Source organism: Ctenopharyngodon idella, chromosome 7 (genome assembly GCF_019924925.1).
Source record: "Ctenopharyngodon idella isolate HZGC_01 chromosome 7, HZGC01, whole genome shotgun sequence".
Lineage (NCBI taxonomy): Eukaryota > Metazoa > Chordata > Actinopteri > Cypriniformes > Xenocyprididae > Ctenopharyngodon > Ctenopharyngodon idella.
Genome location: NC_067226.1, coordinates 13929643 through 13949120, shown reverse-complemented (window position 1 = coordinate 13949120; position 19478 = coordinate 13929643). Strand labels below are relative to the sequence as shown.

General features: G+C 36.6%; 2 protein-coding genes across 8 annotated transcripts; both read right to left on the bottom strand.

Moving 5' to 3' along the window:
- Positions 1–1236: 1236 nt before the first annotated feature.
- On the bottom strand, positions 1237–4715 carry mcur1 (mitochondrial calcium uniporter regulator 1). Of its 2 annotated transcripts, none has more exons than XM_051899269.1 (9): positions 4273–4715; positions 4008–4142; positions 3822–3925; positions 3382–3483; positions 2521–2562; positions 2307–2378; positions 2129–2182; positions 1918–2032; positions 1237–1465 (listed from the first exon to the last, which is right to left on the bottom strand). In XM_051899269.1, the coding sequence occupies exons 1-9, from the start codon at positions 4358–4360 to the stop codon at positions 1410–1412; spliced, it is 768 nt and encodes a 255-aa protein (XP_051755229.1). In that variant the 5' UTR covers positions 4361–4715; the 3' UTR covers positions 1237–1409. The 2 variants fall into 2 exon arrangements, with proteins under 2 accessions (XP_051755229.1, XP_051755228.1); XM_051899268.1 differs by lacking the exon at positions 1237–1465 and adding an exon at positions 1499–1620 and having other exon boundaries at positions 4008–4127.
- Positions 4716–5704: 989 nt separating this feature from the next.
- rgs9bp (regulator of G protein signaling 9 binding protein) lies at positions 5705–19429 on the bottom strand. Of its 6 annotated transcripts, none has more exons than XM_051899273.1 (9): positions 19277–19429; positions 18905–18976; positions 12934–12993; positions 12658–12702; positions 12419–12493; positions 11706–11780; positions 8689–10341; positions 6552–6858; positions 5705–6431 (listed from the first exon to the last, which is right to left on the bottom strand). In XM_051899273.1, the coding sequence occupies exons 7-9, from the start codon at positions 8776–8778 to the stop codon at positions 6064–6066; spliced, it is 765 nt and encodes a 254-aa protein (XP_051755233.1). In that variant the 5' UTR covers positions 8779–10341; positions 11706–11780; positions 12419–12493; positions 12658–12702; positions 12934–12993; positions 18905–18976; positions 19277–19429; the 3' UTR covers positions 5705–6063. The 6 variants fall into 6 exon arrangements, with proteins under 6 accessions (XP_051755233.1, XP_051755231.1, XP_051755234.1 ...); XM_051899271.1 differs by having other exon boundaries at positions 12461–12493; XM_051899274.1 differs by lacking the exon at positions 18905–18976 and having other exon boundaries at positions 19277–19425.
- Positions 19430–19478: the final 49 nt, after the last annotated feature.

Sequence of the window (19478 nt, the reverse complement as noted above, 5' to 3'; positions counted from 1 at the left end):
GAGCTATGTAAACTCAAGTATTTTTTGGTTGGTTGGTTGTTGTTGTTTTTTGTTTTTTTTTTCATTCTGGCAACAATCTGCTGTACTGCTGCATTCAAAAGTATGACAAATGTCAGGTCTTGTACTTTGTTCCTTAAACCATTGCCAGAATAACCCAAGGCCTTTGACATCATGCAGCTGTTTCTCAGAACTTTGTCATTTCATCACACATAAAACAATGCACAACATAAATGAACGCAAAGTTAATAGCTGTTTGTTTTTTTAAAAACGGCTGCAAATTTTAAATTGTATGTGAATTTAGTCATGTGAAACACTGATATGTATTATAATGTACTTCACACCTTATTTTTGCACTGTATGGACCTTTTTCAGACTATGATGACGCGTTTCCACAGTTACAACATCAGCGGCGTGATCCATGGTCTCCTGAGACTGGAGGATGTCTATGCCTAAATGACAATAAATGAATTAAAGCTGCTATGAGGGTGTTTCTGATACAATGGCTGAGGGAGTGGGGGCAAATTAGACTTCTTTCTCTCTTCTGACCAATGTAATCAATCTTTTTATATTTTTCCCTCTTTTGGAAAGTTGTGGAAACTCTTACAGATTTTTTCTTTTGATATTGGAGCAATTAAAAATTATATTTGGTTTCCCCTTCACTGCTATTTATATGGTTTACCCAACTATGACAACTTCCGCTTCTGAAAACCCCGGAAATGTGAAAAGGGCCCACTGTTTTGGGCTTCATTCAGATGTTGACATTGGTGTTAAAGGGTTAGTTCACCCAAAAATGAAAATTCTGTCATTAATTACTCACCCTCATATGTTTGTTATTTCCTATTTATTATCTTTTCACAATCCAAGAATGTCTCTTAGGTCATCCAACCAAAGACTGTTAAATGTTCCTCGGGCTAGACAGAAATTGAAAGGAGATTGTGCTTTTGCAATTGCTGCACTGAAACTTTGGAACAACCTGTTTTTTTTTTTTTTTTTTTTTTTTTGTTGTTGTTTTTTAAAACTGCCTCTACACTGCATGATTTTAAAACAAAACTAAAAAAAAATCTTTTTTCTTTGGCTTTTAATTGTAGCTGATTTGTGCAGTGTCTGGTTTGTTTTGTGTAGTATTGTATGTTGTATACGGTGTTAAATGGTATTTGATATAGTGTACAGCACCCTGGTAAACAATTGTTGTTTTTACTGGTGGTATATAAATAAAGTTGACATTGACACTGTGGATGTAGATATGTAAATATGATTTATTTTCCTAATAGAACTTGAAATCTTAATAAAGCAGGAATAGACATTTGCTCCTAGAGGATTTCTATGAATATCACAGCTCTTCTTGTGACCAAAGGATGATGAGATGAGGTTTTTTTTTTTTTTTCAGGAAGAACAATGTCTCCTGATGTTCACATCCATATCCGATAGAATCCAAGTACTACTGTGAGACACGTGAATACTGAACCTAGAAGAATTACAAAAATAAATCATGAATAAAAATACTGAAACAGTCTCACACTGGCCTGTTATTTGAATGTGTCAGAAAAAAAAATAATTTCAACCTCTTTATCATATGATTAATGGAACAAGGACATTCTGCAGCTGTGTGTACGGCAAGACCTTGGACAAAGTAATCAAGTACTTGAGTAAAAGTACAGATATTCTAATAAAATATTATTTCAGTAAAAAAGTACTCCTTTTCAAGTACTTGATTTTAAATGTACTAATCAACTATGTTTAGAATTAGTTCAGCCTCTTTTTGGGCCTTCATAAAATAATTAAGCTCAACAATCATTTTCAGCCTCATTCCAGACTTGTGAAAAAGAAAAACCGAACTTGAGGCCTGCAAACTCTGAAAAAAGTACAACTTTTTAAAATTGTTTTCACATTGCAAATGTGTGATCTTGATAATTTTACCTGCAAGATATTTGATAGTATCTAGTTTATGCGCCTCCAGCATAGTCTTCAGGCCAGCTACTTCTGTGTCTATTTTCATGTTGGTCTGTGTCATATGCCGATCCTGCTCAGAATGCTAAGAAAGAAGCTCCAGTTTCATAAAATGTTTCAAAAAAGTTTCATAGAAAAAAATCAAGAGGACATGATTGTCCTAAATGCTCGTACTTCTCACCATTTCCATCAATTCATTACTGGTCCCAATAAGTTTTCTGTCAAAGTCTGCCGTCTGGACCAAGAGCAAACACATCTCAGTTAAAGCATATGTAACTGCCAGCTCCAAACGACACAACTCAAATAACTAACAAATCTCTGCTGTTTTTCTAGTGAGTCTTTGATCTTGCTGTACTTACCATCTCCTTCACACGGCTTTTCTCTATGTTCAAATCCAACATGGCATCTGCGCGCCTTTTGTTTATCACATCCTGCAGCACAAAAACAAAATGTAAAATTATAATAACTAGAGTACCCAGTAAATATGTATGTTCAGAGGCTGTGTATTTAAGGTCTGAATAGCAAAGTAAAACCTTTATTTTTCATCAAAAAGTTGTTTTTCCATTAACTTACAGTGAGTTGTAACTTTAGCTGTGAAAGCTCAACCTTGATTTTCTGTAAAAGAAATAACATACAGTACATAATACTTCTTTATTTGGTGAATGTACCAAACTGTTAAGAAGTATATTGAGGGATTCAAGGCAATTTAAGGCAAACCAAGTAATGACCTTTTTTTTTAAAAACAAAAAACAGCATCACAGCTACTATGTTGCATTATTTATTTGAATTTACCAAGATAATACATATAGACGGCAGAAGGAAATATTTATATTTATTTATATACACGAACATTCAAAAGTTTAGGATCAGTAAGATTTTCTTTGAATTAATATTTTTATTCAGCAAGGACAGACGAAACTGAACAAAAAAGACATTTATAAGATTTCTATTTAAAATAAATGCTGTTCTTTGGAAATTTCTATTCAGCAAAGAATCCTGAAAACAATGTATCAGGATTTACACAAAAATATGAAGCAGCACAACCGTTTTCAACACTGATAATAAGAAATGTTTCTTGAGCAGCAAATCAGCATATTAGAATGATTTCTGAAGGATCATGTGACACTGAAGACTGGAGTAATGATGCTGAAAATTCAGCTTTGTCATCACAGTTATGAATTAGATTTTAAAATATATTCAAATAGAAACATTGATTGTAATAATATTTCACATTGCTGTTTTTACTGTATTTTTGATCAAATAAATGCAGACTTGATAAGAGACTTCTTTCAAAAACACTGAAAATCTTACTGACCCCAAACTTTTGATTGACAGTGAATATTCGCATTGAATACAGAAAAATAATTTAAGTATACAAATCAAGTGGGTGATGATGATAATAGATAACACAACACCAATGATCAGAGATCTCACCTCATTCTCTGCCAATAATGCAGAGAATTCACTCTTCTCAAGAATGATCATGTCCTTTTTCACGGCAGTGATATGAGACATGACTTTCTGTAACATGATTTCCTGTAAAACAAAAACAGTCATTAAGAATAACTGACCTGTTCGACCTGTGCTCTGCTATGAAGGAAGTTGTATAGACAACAACAGGCAGCCAATGTAAGTTTTGTGTGTGTGTGTGCGTGTGTGTGTGTGTGTGTATTAAAAACATAATGTCATAATCAACTTTGGTAATTGTTTGCCAACGTCTGCCATGAATCAATCACTAAACAGTCACTTAAGCCTCATCAGAAGTTGAATACACAAAGTTCCACCTCACATGAGCTAAATCAATAAGTGATAGTCACAGGTCATGGGATCAGTCAAAGAATCACAACAGCATGGAAAGACAATAAAAATCTCACCTGCTGTGTCTTGGTAGCCATGTCACAGTACATAACGTCCATGTTTGAATTTGTGATGTTCACCATCATATTGACAATGACCTCTGCCTGCTGGGTCATGAAACCTGTAAGGACACAGAGCATTTTGATGAATCACTGACTTGAACTTAGCCAAAACATTTTAGAAACATGGAAAATAAACCTTACCGCTTTCCTCAAGCAGTTGGACCATTGCATGAGTGTCAAAGAATAACTTTCTACTGCCAGACTTAGAAATGTCTGATTTTTTCAGGTCATACTGTAGAGTTCTGACAGAGGTGCTCAACTCTGAAACAAAGACAACTGGGGACAATTAGTGTGTAGAATATGCAATCATAGAAAACTGGTCATTATCAACAGCAGTAAACATTCTGCAAACTCAGACGTGTGTGGTGTGTATCACTTACAGTACAAACATTGAGTACATACGAACCTCTCAACAGCAGAAGAGACCCCGAGACAGACCTGCTAAATCCACTTCTGATCACAGAGATCAGATGTCTGCTTTGTGGAGAACACATTCTGCGGAAGCCTGAAAACAAGCACTTTGACGCCTAGTTTTTTGTATTAAATCCGTAGAAAACTTTACAATGTTGTGCGATCGTTGCGGCGCGGGACCTGCTTTGACCGCATGATCTTGCTTTTCTCCTCTGTATTCGTCTTCTAACATTGAACAAAACTTATTAAGTTCCTGAAATAATTCAGAAGAATTATATGTAACGGGATCCGTAAGACATTGTTTATTAATTTTTTTACTGCAATAAGAAACGTAAAGGTTTAAAGGTTTCCAAACTTTCCTCCTATCTGTTTGACAAATCCTACAACCTCTGTCAAGCTTCCTGTAAACTGAGTGCGTAAACAACGACGTTTCACGTACACATGCTGGTTTGGTTTTAATACAAAGCGTAAGCACGTTCTGTTCACGAACTATACATCTGTACGTAAGCACGTCATAACGTTTATCTAAATTGTCTACAGGCATTTCCCAAATACAAAATAGTGCTTGAAATAATTAAAAATTAACTATTTTTATTACAAATGGTAAGCGAAGAGAGGTGCTTATCAACCAGAAAATGTTTACTCAGGAGACAAAATATAAATATCGTATCTCTATTCATTATTAAGGGCTCCACTTGCAATTATTGCAGCACTTTTACCAAAATTTGGGACACTACAGTTTAACCCCCTGATATCTTATGATTTTACAATTTTCTAGCAATAAACATGGAAAATGTGAGAGAGAAACAGTAGAGACTGACTTTTAATATCAGACTGAGTCTGATGGTGCCTGACAGATCTGACAACTGGAACTAACATTCAATTTTAAAAATGTAATTTATTATTATTGTTATTATTATTTTTAGAAAATATAATATTTGTGAGATACTTGAAAGTGAAGACATATTACAATGCATGAAGGAAAACAAAAGGATTTTCAACATTCTTAACATTTCAAATGTCTATGAAAAAAAATGACCTTCAGTTTGAGGTAATTACAATATTTCAGTCCTTTTCTGTAAACTAGTAAGTTACCTTTATTTTATATTGATTAACCCCTACTTGTTTATAATTAATGACTGAGTACTACCAGTCATACTCTGCCTAACATTTTAAAACAAACAGTTCTATTGTTTCTGGCTGGTGTAACAGGTTTCTAGAAATTTGATTAGAACTAAATCAATAATTAAATTCTACACAAAGATAAAGATATGTGCATAACATATTAAAGCCAGTTTCTTTTAGTGATTAGGATTAGGTGTTGTGTCAGTGTTGATACTGTATTATAGTCAAAAACTAAAACAGATGAATAAGGTTCTGAAGGTATGGCATGATGAACCAGCCAATGAACCACCCAGGACTTGAGCTGCAGTAAACAAGACTTGTGTTTACTCACACCAAAACCTCTCAAAACAGAAGGCTACCTCCTGAAATTACATATAAAATCAGATTTTACTGCTTGCCCAAATTTCCCAAATTAATTCACCGTGCTTTCTTTTGCTATAAATGATCATACACCCAAAATTAAGGGCAAAGTTTTTTGATATGTAAAAAAGGACTCACAGGCTCTGTTGAGATCAACAGTAAGGAACTGTCAAATTGTAAGTACTACACACAGACAGTTTCATTTTTAATATTGTGCTGTGCAAACTGTTGATGTTTGGCTGATCACAACTAAAGAGACCTATGAAAAAGAAAAAGCCTACATAAAACAAGTGCTAAGACTTCAGACCAGGAGCACCACACACACTGATAGCACCACTGCAAAGATCGCCACACCGCACAGCATCATAGCCGCAAACATCTGGCTACGACTGCAGAAGCCTTGAGCTGCCTCTTCATCGATGGACAGCAGTGCTAGTGAGGCACTGTCAGTGCTAACAGGGTCTGCGTACTGAGGACCCAGTGCCTCCACAGTCCAGCGCAGCACATTGACTTTCAGCTCCATGTCTTCCAGTGTGCGGTCCACCTGTGCGATCTCTTGCTCCAGCTGACTCTGCTCCTGGCCCTCCACGCTGGACGTCTGGGTACCGTCGCCTGCCTCCTGCAGGTCAGGCAGGCTCAAGGCCCGTGCCGCCACCTCTGTTGTCCCCCCTGTTTAAGCAAATACATGTTACACTTCATATGTTTAAGGAACGCACAGAAGTTGCTTTTCCTCTAGTCTTAAATAATTAGTAATCTGTTATGAATCTTCTTATAGTTATACATGCCTACCCTGTATGCCTGTTTGCACCATGGTACTGTTATTGGCCAGGGAAAAGTGCTTGACCATGGTGAAAACCTTGCACATGTCTGCATGTAGGAGCTCCAGACATGAGGAGAACGCTACCCACAGCAGCTCAGTTTCCTTCCTTTCAGTCTCTGGTAACGTTTTATCCCTTAGTCGAGCTGTCAGGTGGTTTCGGCAGGACAGCGCTAGTGTCTGGGCTCGCTCTCGTGTTTGCCGAAGATCACGTCGTAGGCTGGAGTTGTCCATGCATCCGCCAACACAGGAGGCTAAGTGCCGATAACATGCCACCACCTGAGTCAGATCAGATCAACTATGATGTTTTGAACTTTAACCTTTGGAAATAATACAATCTACCTTTAGCATTCTTCAATATCTTGGCATATATCTTTATTATTGATACACTGAAGATATAAAATAAATAACTGGGTTTAAAAAACTGAAAAGGTTTGATGGCACAATTGATTTCATACAGAATAACAGATCAAGTATGTAACATCAGCCAACCTGCTCTGAATGAGTTATTATTAATGATACAATACATACATCTGTAATACTAATACAATACCTCACTGACCCAGGTTCAGACACAATAAATGCCTGTTACATCCCAAGTTCTGTAGAGCACATGGCAGGTTGCTTACTGGACAGATGGCCTTGTTTTAGACCGAACAACACTGCTTGTGTTGGAAAAACACTTTTACAATTCTAGAAGCAGCATTAAAGGTAATATATAGGAGTTTTCGAAAGAAACTTTGTTTGGTTTTTTAAATCCAATTCAAATTAACCTTTTCAATATGTTATATTTATTGCAAATATATATAAGCAGAACCTGATTTCACCAAGTACAACATGTTCCTGGATCAACAGGGAGGGATATGGCTAGGATGAAATTTTCAGACAGGAAAATATGTTGACCCAGGAACTCTGCAAAATCAGGACTTGCTTGGGGCAAGATGATTTTTTTTGTGTCTATTTGTTAATGAGGGATTTGTGGACATATCAATATTTTTGGATTTGTGGAGTAAGTTATATTTTTTATTTTGAAGTAAAAAAAAAATATATATAATGAATTAGATGTACATTTCAGACATCTTCGCTTTCATTAAAACCCATATGTTAATTCAGTGAAATCATTCAATTTGATTTTCTTACCCCTCTATTAATATTTGACATTTTGTGCTACAACAAATGTTTTTATTTATTTCCTATAATAACACTGGCTAATGCATCATCATCCTACACATGCTAAACTTATTTAGATATAAGTTCATAAGTACATCTCCATTGATCTTGATCTTCATCGTTAGAGTAAAGAATGTAACTTCCCCCCAAGTTACCCTATTTCCTGTGTTCTTGTGATGCTGTGATGGTTTTATAAGGTTAGACAATTGTTCAGGTTATCAAACATCATTATAGCTAGATTAAGCATTAGTATGAGTGACAAATATTACTGATAATCTGCTTGTCATAAGACGGCTATTTCAGGATAAGCTTTGGAAACTTTTGGGATCTTGTTTTAGTACATGCTGTCTATAGCCATTTGGACTTGGAAAAAATTTATAAAATGATTTGATCAGTTAAAATGTGATCATCTTTAAGATGTATTATCTGTATATCTGAAGGGAGCATTAGATTTCCTTTATGTATTCATTCTTAAAGTAAGTAGATGAACAAAAGCTGCTACCATTGTTGAAAACAGAACAGAGTAAAGAAAACGTAATTTTGCTGTGCTAGAGTATTGACACATGCCTCCACTGGCTCATACTGAAGATAATCAAGCAGTGGAGCGTGGATCATCCCTACTCCCAGATAGTGCTTTTTCACCCTAAGGCTTGAGGAACACACCATCATAAGATGCTTTCATGTTCAGCCTGAAAAGGAGAAATGAGGACATGCACATGCTTCGACATCTTCAATCTGAACCTCGATAAGTTTGTCATCACGTCAACAAACAAATGATGGAAAATAAACCACAACTGATTGTCGATATTTTTATTATCTAATTGATGTACTCCTCTCATTCCTTATTCTAACACTATAGAACATTTATTTGGAAAAATATGAAAAATTGTTTAGAGGAATGATTATAATCAGTTACTGAATCATTTAATATCAACTCACCTTGATTAGGGAGTCCACCATTGCTTTTCCCTCTTGCAGTGGCTGTGCTGAAGTTCCATCATCAGCGACCTTGTTGTTGGACAGTGGCATTGGGTTGTTTTCTAAGGTAACAAGGGTGAATACTTGTTCCAAAAGTTAGCGTCTGCCTTCAGAGTCAACAACGCTTATACACCCTTCGTTTTAGCTGGAGTAAACTACAGTCCATATTTGAGCTCACTTTCCTGTCTGACCCTGTGACCAAAATTTAATATATCAGTTGTCATACAACAAGGATAAAAATCTTAGAAAGTAAAATAAAAATTGCAGGTATCCAAAAAAGAATAGAAAAAACAGAGAGGCGCGGAGGATTGTGATGTCAAAGTCGAGTGTGATAATCCGAGTGATTGACCCCTTTGCACTGAGGCCGTGTGGTTAAGCTCATTATATGCTGCTGAGAGGTGCGGAGATTCTGTGGCCTGGGAATACGTCACTACCTCTTCCAGGAGCCCCCTCTATTTCTCCTATCACTCTCTCTTTCTTCTCTCTCCTTTCTCTTTCTGTGTGTGTGTGCCTGAATGACAGGCCATGCAGGGCCTGAGGGGCAGGTTGTGGTCTAGTGTTTGCTGCAGTTCTTGCAGCGGTCAACCAACACATCGCTTATTTGTCACAATCCTACAAAACATTAACTGTAATATATAAAATCTAAAATTTTTATCCTAATAAAGTTAAATAAACATAAATAATATATATAAATATAAAAATGTATTCATGGACTAGTCAGGCAATTGTTAGTCTCCTCTGTCTCAGGTCAAATTAGATTAGGGGCATGTTAAATTAATCCCTGAAATATATCTGCTGGATTGGTCTGGTTATCCCATCTTAACCATGACTGTACAGAGCATACAGGTGCAAATCCTTTTTCGACTAATCATATATGGAATATAATTTTGGACAATATATCAATTAATTTGACAAAAAATACAAACACAGGAATGTGAGAAGCAATAGGCATATATTGAATATGCTGTAAAATTAATTTATCAACAGGCTATTGGTTTTGTGATTTCTCTAACATCTAGCCTTAGGGTCTAAATCTCTAACTGAGAGATTATAAATCAGATTCTTTTGGCATTTCACATTGGTAGTTTTGTAGTCTTGTTGGCTGTATTTTTCAGATTATGTTATTCAAGAACAAATAAAAGTAGATTAACAGAGTTTGATCAAAATATCAGTTTTATCAACCCTGGAATAACTTACTCCGTGGACAGTTTAATTAAATTATTTTTGACATTATCACCAAATAATGAAAATTATACATTTGATAAGCATACATATGCTAAAAAAAATGCTATTTAATTAAACCATTTATACTGTACTATAATAATAGCTTACACTCAATGTTTTATCATTCAACATGTATTGCAGTCTTTACGGTTATGAGTTGAATTTCTTTTTTCTTGTACATTTACACAGGTATATTTTCTTGTACCTGCGGGACAAGGTTGTTTATATATGTTCTTTCTTTTATAAAAAAATTGTGAGTTCATCTTTTTTCATGTGTTGTTGCATTTTTGATATTCTATAATACAATGGTAATTTATTTAACAAACATTAGAGTGTCATCTCATCGGGGTTGACTGTTTAACAGGTTGTTTTCCAGTTTTCATCACTTATCTGAGGAGAAAAAGAGTTGAACAGTTTTAAAACAACTTTTCACAAATAACTTTCAAAAATCAATGCATTTTAATGTATTACATAATACACTATATTGCCAAAAGTTTTGGGACGCCGGCCTTTACGTGCACATGAACTTTAATGACATCCCATTCTTAATCCGTAGGGTTTAATATGGAGTTGGCCCACCCTTTGCAGCTATAACAGACTCAACTCTTCTGGGAAGGCTTTCTACAAGGTTTAGGAGTGTGTTTATGGGAATTTTTGACCATTCTTCTAGAAGCGCATTTGTGAGGTCAGGCAGTGATGTTGGCGAGAAGGCCTGGCTCGCAGTCTCCGCTCTAATTCATCCCAAAGGTGTTCTATCGGGTTGAGGTCAGGACTCTGTGCAGGGCCAGTCAAGTTCCTCCACACCAAACTCGCTCGTCCATGTCTTTATGGACCTTGCTTTGTGCACTGGTGCGCAGTCATGTTGGAACAGGAAGGGGCCATCCCCAAACTGTTCCCACAAAGTTGGGAGCATGAAATTGTCCAAAATGTCTTGGTATGCTGAAGCATTAAGAGTTCCTTTCACTGGAACTAAGGGGCCAAGCCCAACCCCTGAAAAACAACCCCACACCACAATCCCCCCTCCACCAAACTTTACACTTGGCACAATGCAGTCAGGCAAGTACCGTTCTCCTGGGAACCGCCAAACCCAGACTCATACATCGGATTGCCAGACAGAGAAGCGTGATTCGTCACTCCAGAGAACACGTCTCCACTGCTCTAGAGTCCAGTGGCGGCGTGCTTTACACCACTGCATCCGACGCTTTGCATTGCACTTGGTGATGTAAGGCTTGGATGCAGCTGCTCGGCCATGGAAACCAATTTCATGAAGCTCTCTACGCACTGTTCTTGAGCTAATCTGAAGGCCACACAAAGTTTGGAGGTCTGTAGCTATTGACTCTTCAGAAAGTTGGCGACTTCTGCGCACTGTGCACCTCAGCATGCGCTGACCCCGCTCTGTGATTTTACGTGGCCTACCACTTCGTGGCTGAGTTGCTGTTGTTCCCAATTGCTTCCACTTTGTTATGATACCACTAACAGTTGACCGTGGAATATTTAGTAGTGAGGAAATTTCACAAATGGATTTATTGCACAGGTGGCAACCTATTACGGTACCACGTTTGAATTCACTGAGCTCCTGAGAGTGACCCATTCTGTCACAAATGTTTGTAGAATCAGTCTGCATGCCTAAGTGCTTGATTTTATACACCTGTGGCCATGGAAGTGATTGGAACACCTGAATTCAATGATTTGGAGGGGTGTCCCAATACATCTGGCAATATAGTGTACATTAGTTATTATGAAACATAACATACCATTTAAGTAACTTGTCTTTTTTTTAACCCTTGAGCTATGTCTTAGTTTTGTGTGTTGTCTTGTAGCCATTCGTCCTGGTGAAAGAAAAATGTGAAACACTCACTATATGGTTTTTTATAAACACGTCTTTACACAAATGACTCATTCCAGAGTAATTCCACAATTACTGCATTTAACATTAACTGCTTTAAAATAACAAAACCCCAAGGCCTCATGACTCCATCTGGGCTGACAGACTGAGTCTTCCTTGACATGTTAAAAAAATGCTTGTTTATTTTACCAAAGGTTGCACACAAGAGGGCTAATTAAAACATGTAGCACTGGAAACATCATATTTCACACGTGTAATCATATTTAAAGTAATAGTTAGCCTTTTGTAACCGTTTACTCAAGTCATTCCAAACTCATATGTTGTTATTTTTTCCAGTATGCGGCTATGTCAATATAGCCTTCAAACAATCTCCTTTTATGTTCCATGTAAAAAAATAACAGCATATGGGTTGGGAATGACATGAGTGTGAGTAAATGTTGACGGAGTCAAAAGTCTACCTAAGTTGATCAGAAAGAAATGTTGCTAAGGAAAATAACTGGATTTAAGAAGAACTTCATATCCCAAGACTGAGACCGATACAAAACTGTAAAGTGTACAGGATAGATTTATGAGTAATCCACAATTTTTTCAATCATGCAAAATGAAGGCAATGAAGGGTACCTCTGCAAGATTTGGCCAAATGATCCTCTCCAAAATACTTACTTCAGTTTTATTAAACGATGTGTGGTTAGTCATCTGTTATGGATGGAAAGCAGGACATACATTAAAAGTATGAAAAAGTATTGACATTTACTCTGAAAGCCTTTATAGCATTATATGTCCTACAAGAGGTGAGATTTATAGTATGATAGTAATTGTGGCCTCAAATATATGTCTGTTTAAAGCATAATGACACTTACCTGCCCATATATACTTCCATTAACAGGGTTTGCTTCAGGGCCTTGCTGTGGATATGAATGAGGCAAGAAATGTGGTTTATTTTTTTAAACAGCATCTGTTCTTGCATGTAGAACGTTAAAAGATATGTCTCCATCATAATAATACAAAATTAATTAATATTTTTGGGAATGTAGGCCTACATTCTTTCGTCATTTCACACTACATTTATTAATACTTGGTCTTGGACACAAAAGTGCTTTTGCTTGCTTTAAGTTTAGGCTCTTGAAGGCACCTACCTCTGTTGTCTTTGTGGGTCCATGTGATAAAAATGTAAAAGGGTTAAAAATCTTTGGTGTCTGTGTAAAAATAAGGCAGGATTATTAGTAGTAGTAATAGTACTAATAATATTGATTTGTGAACATGTGAATATATATACATACATATATATATATATATATATATATAGGGAAACTCACATTATGAAATACAGTTTTTCTTGAATGCTTAAACACATTTCTTGAAACTATGTCTCATATTCTCAAAACAGTAAACACAAATCCATAACGTCTCACCCAATTCCCCAAACATCCTATTTTGAGGTCAAAATGAAGCTCTACACTCAAAACCATTCACTCTTGCTGAAAAAACAAACTTTGCCCTCAGACATCACACACAAGCCCTCAAAAACACACACTACAACACATTGGTGAGATAAATTCAAAACAATACTACAAAAAACAAAAACAAAAACCAGTAATAAGTTGCGTTTCTTGTGGTTCTCCCCCTCAAGGAACTTTTCACATGATGAACACTTGTGTATACATTTGCAAATTTTTTATTCCTTAATGTAATGTACAGTACAATACACCAAACAACAACAACAAAAAAATCTTTTTGCATGCCTGATCCACCCCTGGCACGCATCAACTGAAATGTCTAGTCGGGCTTCTTCCATTCCATCGTCTCTGTGTCCTACAAAAATAGAAGTACTGATTACTGTAACTGTAACATCCTTTTTACAAAAGGGAAGCTGACAGAAACTCTATCTGTATGTAAGGCAATTTGATGCATGTGTTATAACAGAATACAGCACTCAAAAGTTACAGTAGAGTACATTGAGGTAGACCTACCTGTTTTCCTCCCTGAAGGTTCTTATGATCGAGGCGACGGTGAAGCAACTGAAGTTTGGCTAAACTCATTGCCCAGCCTCCCTCATAGTCATACCATGGACAAGGACATGTTCAACTAGTGGCACGAATTTCATCTGAGACTCCTTGTCTCCTTGCACCTCATCCTCGTCCTCCTCCTCTTCCTGCTCCTTCACCTCTTCCTCCACTCTTTACCGCTCTTGCTCATCCTCTTCCTCCTCCTCCTTCTCTCTGGTGTCCTCGACCTTTTCAATCACGTCTCTCTGGATCCATTGTTCCAAAACTGAATGAACTGACTTGGGCTATTGAAGGTTCTGATTGGTGTGATAAATTTTGACTCTTAGCGTTTCCACGTGGGTAACTGTGTGCTAACTGAGCTCAAGTTATGCTGACTTGAGTGAACAATATTGAATGCTAGTGCTTTCTGAATGACAACATGGTGTAGGCCAGGGATTCCCAAAGTGTGGTACGCGAGCTGCCACCAGGGGGTGCGCGAGAGGAAAAATGTAATGGCTGTTTTTTTTAAGTGGGATTTTTCCATACAATAAAAAAACATGAACAGTAAACATTTCCTTTGTAATCGCTTTTATTTTAAATAAAAAACTATAATTTATTAGTTTTTGATAGAAGAAGACAGCTACTGTCTTCTTCTACGCACTGCTCTTCTTTTATGCACTGCAGGCTAGGCTATATGCGTGCCAACTCGCTTCATTCATTCCATATATATATTATAAATATGCTTAACTGGCTGAAATCAGGGAAACTGTCAAGTGGGACGTCTTATGATAAAGTTGTTAGTCACGAAGGAGGAGAGGGACCAAGAGAGAGTGAGGATTTGGAGGCAACAGAGACGGAGAGAATAGAGAAAGAAAATGAGCGGGAGTCAGAAGATGCGCCGGAGGAAACCGAAGAGGAAGGAAGGAAACTTTGTTGATGTTGTTATTGTCATGCGTGTTCTGGTTATTTGCGCAAGATTAAACATGAGTCTTTATATGGCGATTAAACAAAGCTTTGTTGCGTTTCTTTTTTTGAAGTGGGGATTGGGGGTGCGCCAACCCGGTTGGGACATAGAAGGGGGTGCGCAGGAAAAAAAGTTTGGGAACCGCTGGTGTAGGCAATGAGAAATTAAGGGATTTGTGTGTAGAGTTTTGCAGTGACAGTTCAACAAATCTGATTCATGTGTCAAAACAGGGGAATAGTGTTTATAGTTTAGAGAAATGGGTGTGCTTTTTAATAAATGGCGTTATGGTTTTGAAATTTTAGTTCAAAAGCCTGGTTATAGTGTTTAAGCAATCAAGAAAAACTAAATGTTTTTCTCCAAAACACGTTGCCCACAATTATTGGCACCCCTAGAAATTCTTATGAGTAAAATATCTCTGAAGTATATTCCCATTCATATTTACATTTTTTAGCACACCAGGGTGAATAGGAGCATGAAATTGTCCAGCCTTGACTTCCTGTTCCACAGGAGTATAAACATGAGGAAACGCAAAGGCCAAATTCCCTTAATTTACAGGGTTGGACGAGGAATCTGCGATACATCCCTTTAACAACGAACAGTTTTTTGACATTGTTAAACTCCCGGCGCTGTCGCATAGCTTCAGCTGAGAAGTCCTCGGAGAAATATAGCCTTGTTCCATCGTAGGTGATTTCTCTCCGTCTCGTTGACCCAAACACCAGTTCTTTTTCCTGAAATTTAAGAAAGCGGATGAGAACGGGTCTGTGTTGGTTAGGTTTGGCTGGGGCTAGTGTTCTGTGAACCCGCTCCAGAGAGAACGGTGTGTCAGGTGTTGTGTCCGTCCACCGAGGCAACATGTCTTTAATAAAGTCCATGAGCGGCCTTGAGCCTTCTGCACCTTCACGGAGGACGAACAGTGGGAGATTCTTTCTCCTGCTGCGGTTTTCTAAGTCTTCAACCTTTGCCTCCAGAAGATTCAAGCGTTTAGATGCCGAGGTGATGAAAGAGTCAGCTGTATCCAGTAGGCTTTCCGCCACCACAATGTGGTCTTCCACGTCATTGATTCTTTTTTCGTTGGACATTACCGCAGTTTTAATTTCTGTCAAGTTGTTCTCTAATGTCTTAACGGACGATGAAACTTCACTTAATCGTTTTTCAATGCCGTCCAATTTGGTTCCAAGCTCCGTTCTCAGCGTTTTTAGCTCAGCTAACACATCCGATGTGTCCGCCGTGGGAGCCAGGTCAGAATCAGCCTGAGATTTCAGTTTTTCTGTTCCTGTTTTTCGTGCTCTGGTGAAAATGTCACACTGTTTTGCAGAAAGATGTTTGGACATGCTCAAATTGTTAGTTTTGATCGGAGTTAGTTAAGTTTACAGGGGTATTATAACTTTTTTTGTGTGCGGGTAGTCAGAGCAAATCGATCAACAAGCGATCTTCGCCAGAGCCACGTGACACCCCCTATTGTGCTAGATTTTGAACTTAGGGTTCTTCGGTCACTTCTGACCGAAAAGTTTTACAATAAAATGTTTTTAAAAATCGTAGCTTCATCGGAATGGTACGAAACTTTGTGACTTTTATGGTACTTGGTATATGAACACACAAAAAAATTGGGGACAGGATTTGACAAGGCTAAGTGGTCGTAAAAAAAATAGTCACACTCAGGGTCTTCGCGGTCAAAAGTGACCGCCATAGGAAATGAATGGGAAATTGGCAAAAATACGAAAATACAGAGATTTTTTTTGTGCGTACAATCTACAAATCAGCCACGATGCCTAAAAAAAAGTATACAACAGTGAAGGGGTGAATCTCTAAAACATCAAGAGTGCAAAACAGAAAAACACACTCACACACACACACACTTATACACACATAAACATACACACACACAAATGAACGTGTGTCACTGTAAAAGCTAATTTTGGAAAATGTGTGAAATAAAATCAATTATTTAACCACAAAGTAAGAAAAAAAGCACACAGCAATGAAAGCATGAGACTGTAAGCCATCAAGATTGCAAAATAGACACACACACACACACAGAGAGAGAGAGAGAGAGAGAGAGAGAGAGAAATATGAGACTGTAACAGGGAAAATTGAGAATATGTGGAATAAAATCAATGAATCAAAAAAATGGGGAGACATTGGATCCAAAATGCAAAAGTCTCACACTGTGTTTCTCTCTTGAACACACAGGCACGTGCGCGCGAGCACACACACACACACACACACACACACACACACACACACACACACATAGAGTAATGTGACACTGAAACAGAGAAAATTGAGAATATGTGAAATGAAATCAATGGATCAAATAAAGGGGAGACATTGGGTCCAAAATGCAAAAGCCACACACTGTCTCTCTCTTGAACACATGTAAACACATACACACACAGAGAGAGAGAGAGAGAGAGAGAGAGAGAGAGAGAGAGAGAGAGAGAGAGATGTGAGACTGGTAAGACTGTAACAGAGAACATTGAGAACTTTGTCTCTCTCTTGAACACTCACACACACTCTCTCTCTTTCACACACACACACACACACACACACACAAAACAATATAAAAATGTTTATATAAACAAAACACCAATCACAGCGTGAGATGTGAAAACAAGCATCATTTGCACAAAGTGCAATCATCCAATTTGCAAGAGACACTCAGTGTGCACTCAAACGCTAATTACAGTTAGTATGTAAATATGCAGATAATATGTAAATATAGTTAGGATGATATTTAAAACACTTATTTTTAATTTTTAATTTTTCTATTTTCCATTTACTGTTTTATAATTATTATACTTTTGCTGTTATTTTAGTTTTTTGTTCATAATTGCTGCTGCCTTTTGAAGATGAGTTACTGTTCATTGAATAGTACAAAAAACAGATTTAATGAAAATGTTTATTATAAAAGGTTTATAAAAAATGTTATGATGAATGAATTGCATTTTTATTAAATTAGAATTAAAACAATGGGTAACAAAATGCTTCCATTTGTTCTCTTTCTAACGCAATGCTCAGGTTTGACTGTATTATAAAGTAAAACTGGCACTTCAAATTACCATTTAAACCAAACAAACAAACAAAAAACTTGACAAAAGTAGTCTTTGAGAATCTCTAAATATATATTCAAATCAACAACCTAAAAAAAAAAGGAGAAAATATGTGCAAAAACAACTAGGGAATTCACAAGCCTTTCTATAGAGAGCTGTACATCAATCTAGTGGTTAACTATGGTATTGCATGAAATTATTGCTCACTACTCCCACCAGTTGGCACCAATCTGACTTAAAAAAAAATTGATTTTAAAGGCCTAGTCTCTATTTTAACCTGAAATACAGCATTAATTGAAAAATCATGAAAATTATATATATATAAAAAAATTTGTATTATTTTCAATGGGGAAAAATAGATCATAATTATTGCATAAATATTAATTATTACCATAAAATTCTCTCAAAATTCAAAAGAAAAAATATTATTGAATAAAAATATATTACATTGATTTTACTGGGGGGAAAAAATATTTGATTTCAGGGGTCCGGTCACTTTTGACCGTGAAGGTCCTGAGTGTGACTCCTAAATGAAGAACCCTAGAGGGTTAAGTTTAACAGTTTTGAAAAGAACATGTAAATGTGCAAATTGGTAAAGTTTAATTACATAAAGTTTTGGTGGAGTTTGTCTAGTGAGAAAAAAAAAAAAAAAAAAAAAAAAAAATCATGTAAATTGAAAGACTTTGTCATTGAATGCATTTTGTGCCAATGCAATGATAAATGATCCACACAGTTTAGCTCAAATAGACTGATGTTGTGATCACTGCGTCAAGAGTTTTGAAAAAGTGACCTAAGTATTGAGAAATGTGTCCTAGCAACAAAAAACTGTAAGGGTTCTCTATTGAACTGCACCTCCATTTTCTTTTCCCTTCTCTTCATTTTCCCTGATATCTCTGTTTCTCCCTTGTGTGTGTAGCTACCTTTTTTCCTCTATTTTTTTGTTTGTTTGTTTGTTTTGTACCTTTAACTTCTTCACCAGCAGGTCTACTATTACGGAAAGAACTGCCTCAATCTTTTTGCAAAACAACTACCTTATTGTAATTTATTTTAGGCAAATTCAAAGTATTACTATTGCTTTCTTTAAGTTTAGGTTTTTGAAGGCACCTACATTTGTTGTCTTTGCGGGGCCATATGATAAAAATGTGAATTTGTTCAAATCCTTCGTGTTCTCGTCTGATCTCTGTGTAAAAGACAGGAAGGATTATTTGTAGTAGTAATAGTTAGTACTAACAATATTGATTTGTGAATATATATATATATATATATATATATATATATATATATATATATATATATACACATAACAAATATCTTACTGATCAGTGACTATTTATTTTCATCATCAGTCGTCATTGAATCATTTTAAATATACAGTACATCTCAGAAAATAGGACATACGCTATATTAACTTTTTGAATAACTGCAAAATTGTAGTCAGGAGTGTCTGATTTAATGGCACAGGAGAAATATCTTTACATACCTTATTACGTGCTTCAAGTGTTACCAAACAGGCACACAGAACACAGATGAACGCTTCTGTTTTCATTCTCAGTGAGTTGGAGGTTCGTTAACTGAAATGTCAGCTTTAGAAAAGTTTAGAAGGGTTTGTTTTATATGTCAGACCTTGTTACTTTCACCAGGGAGGAGCCATGAACAAACTGATGGTCATTCAACTGCACACC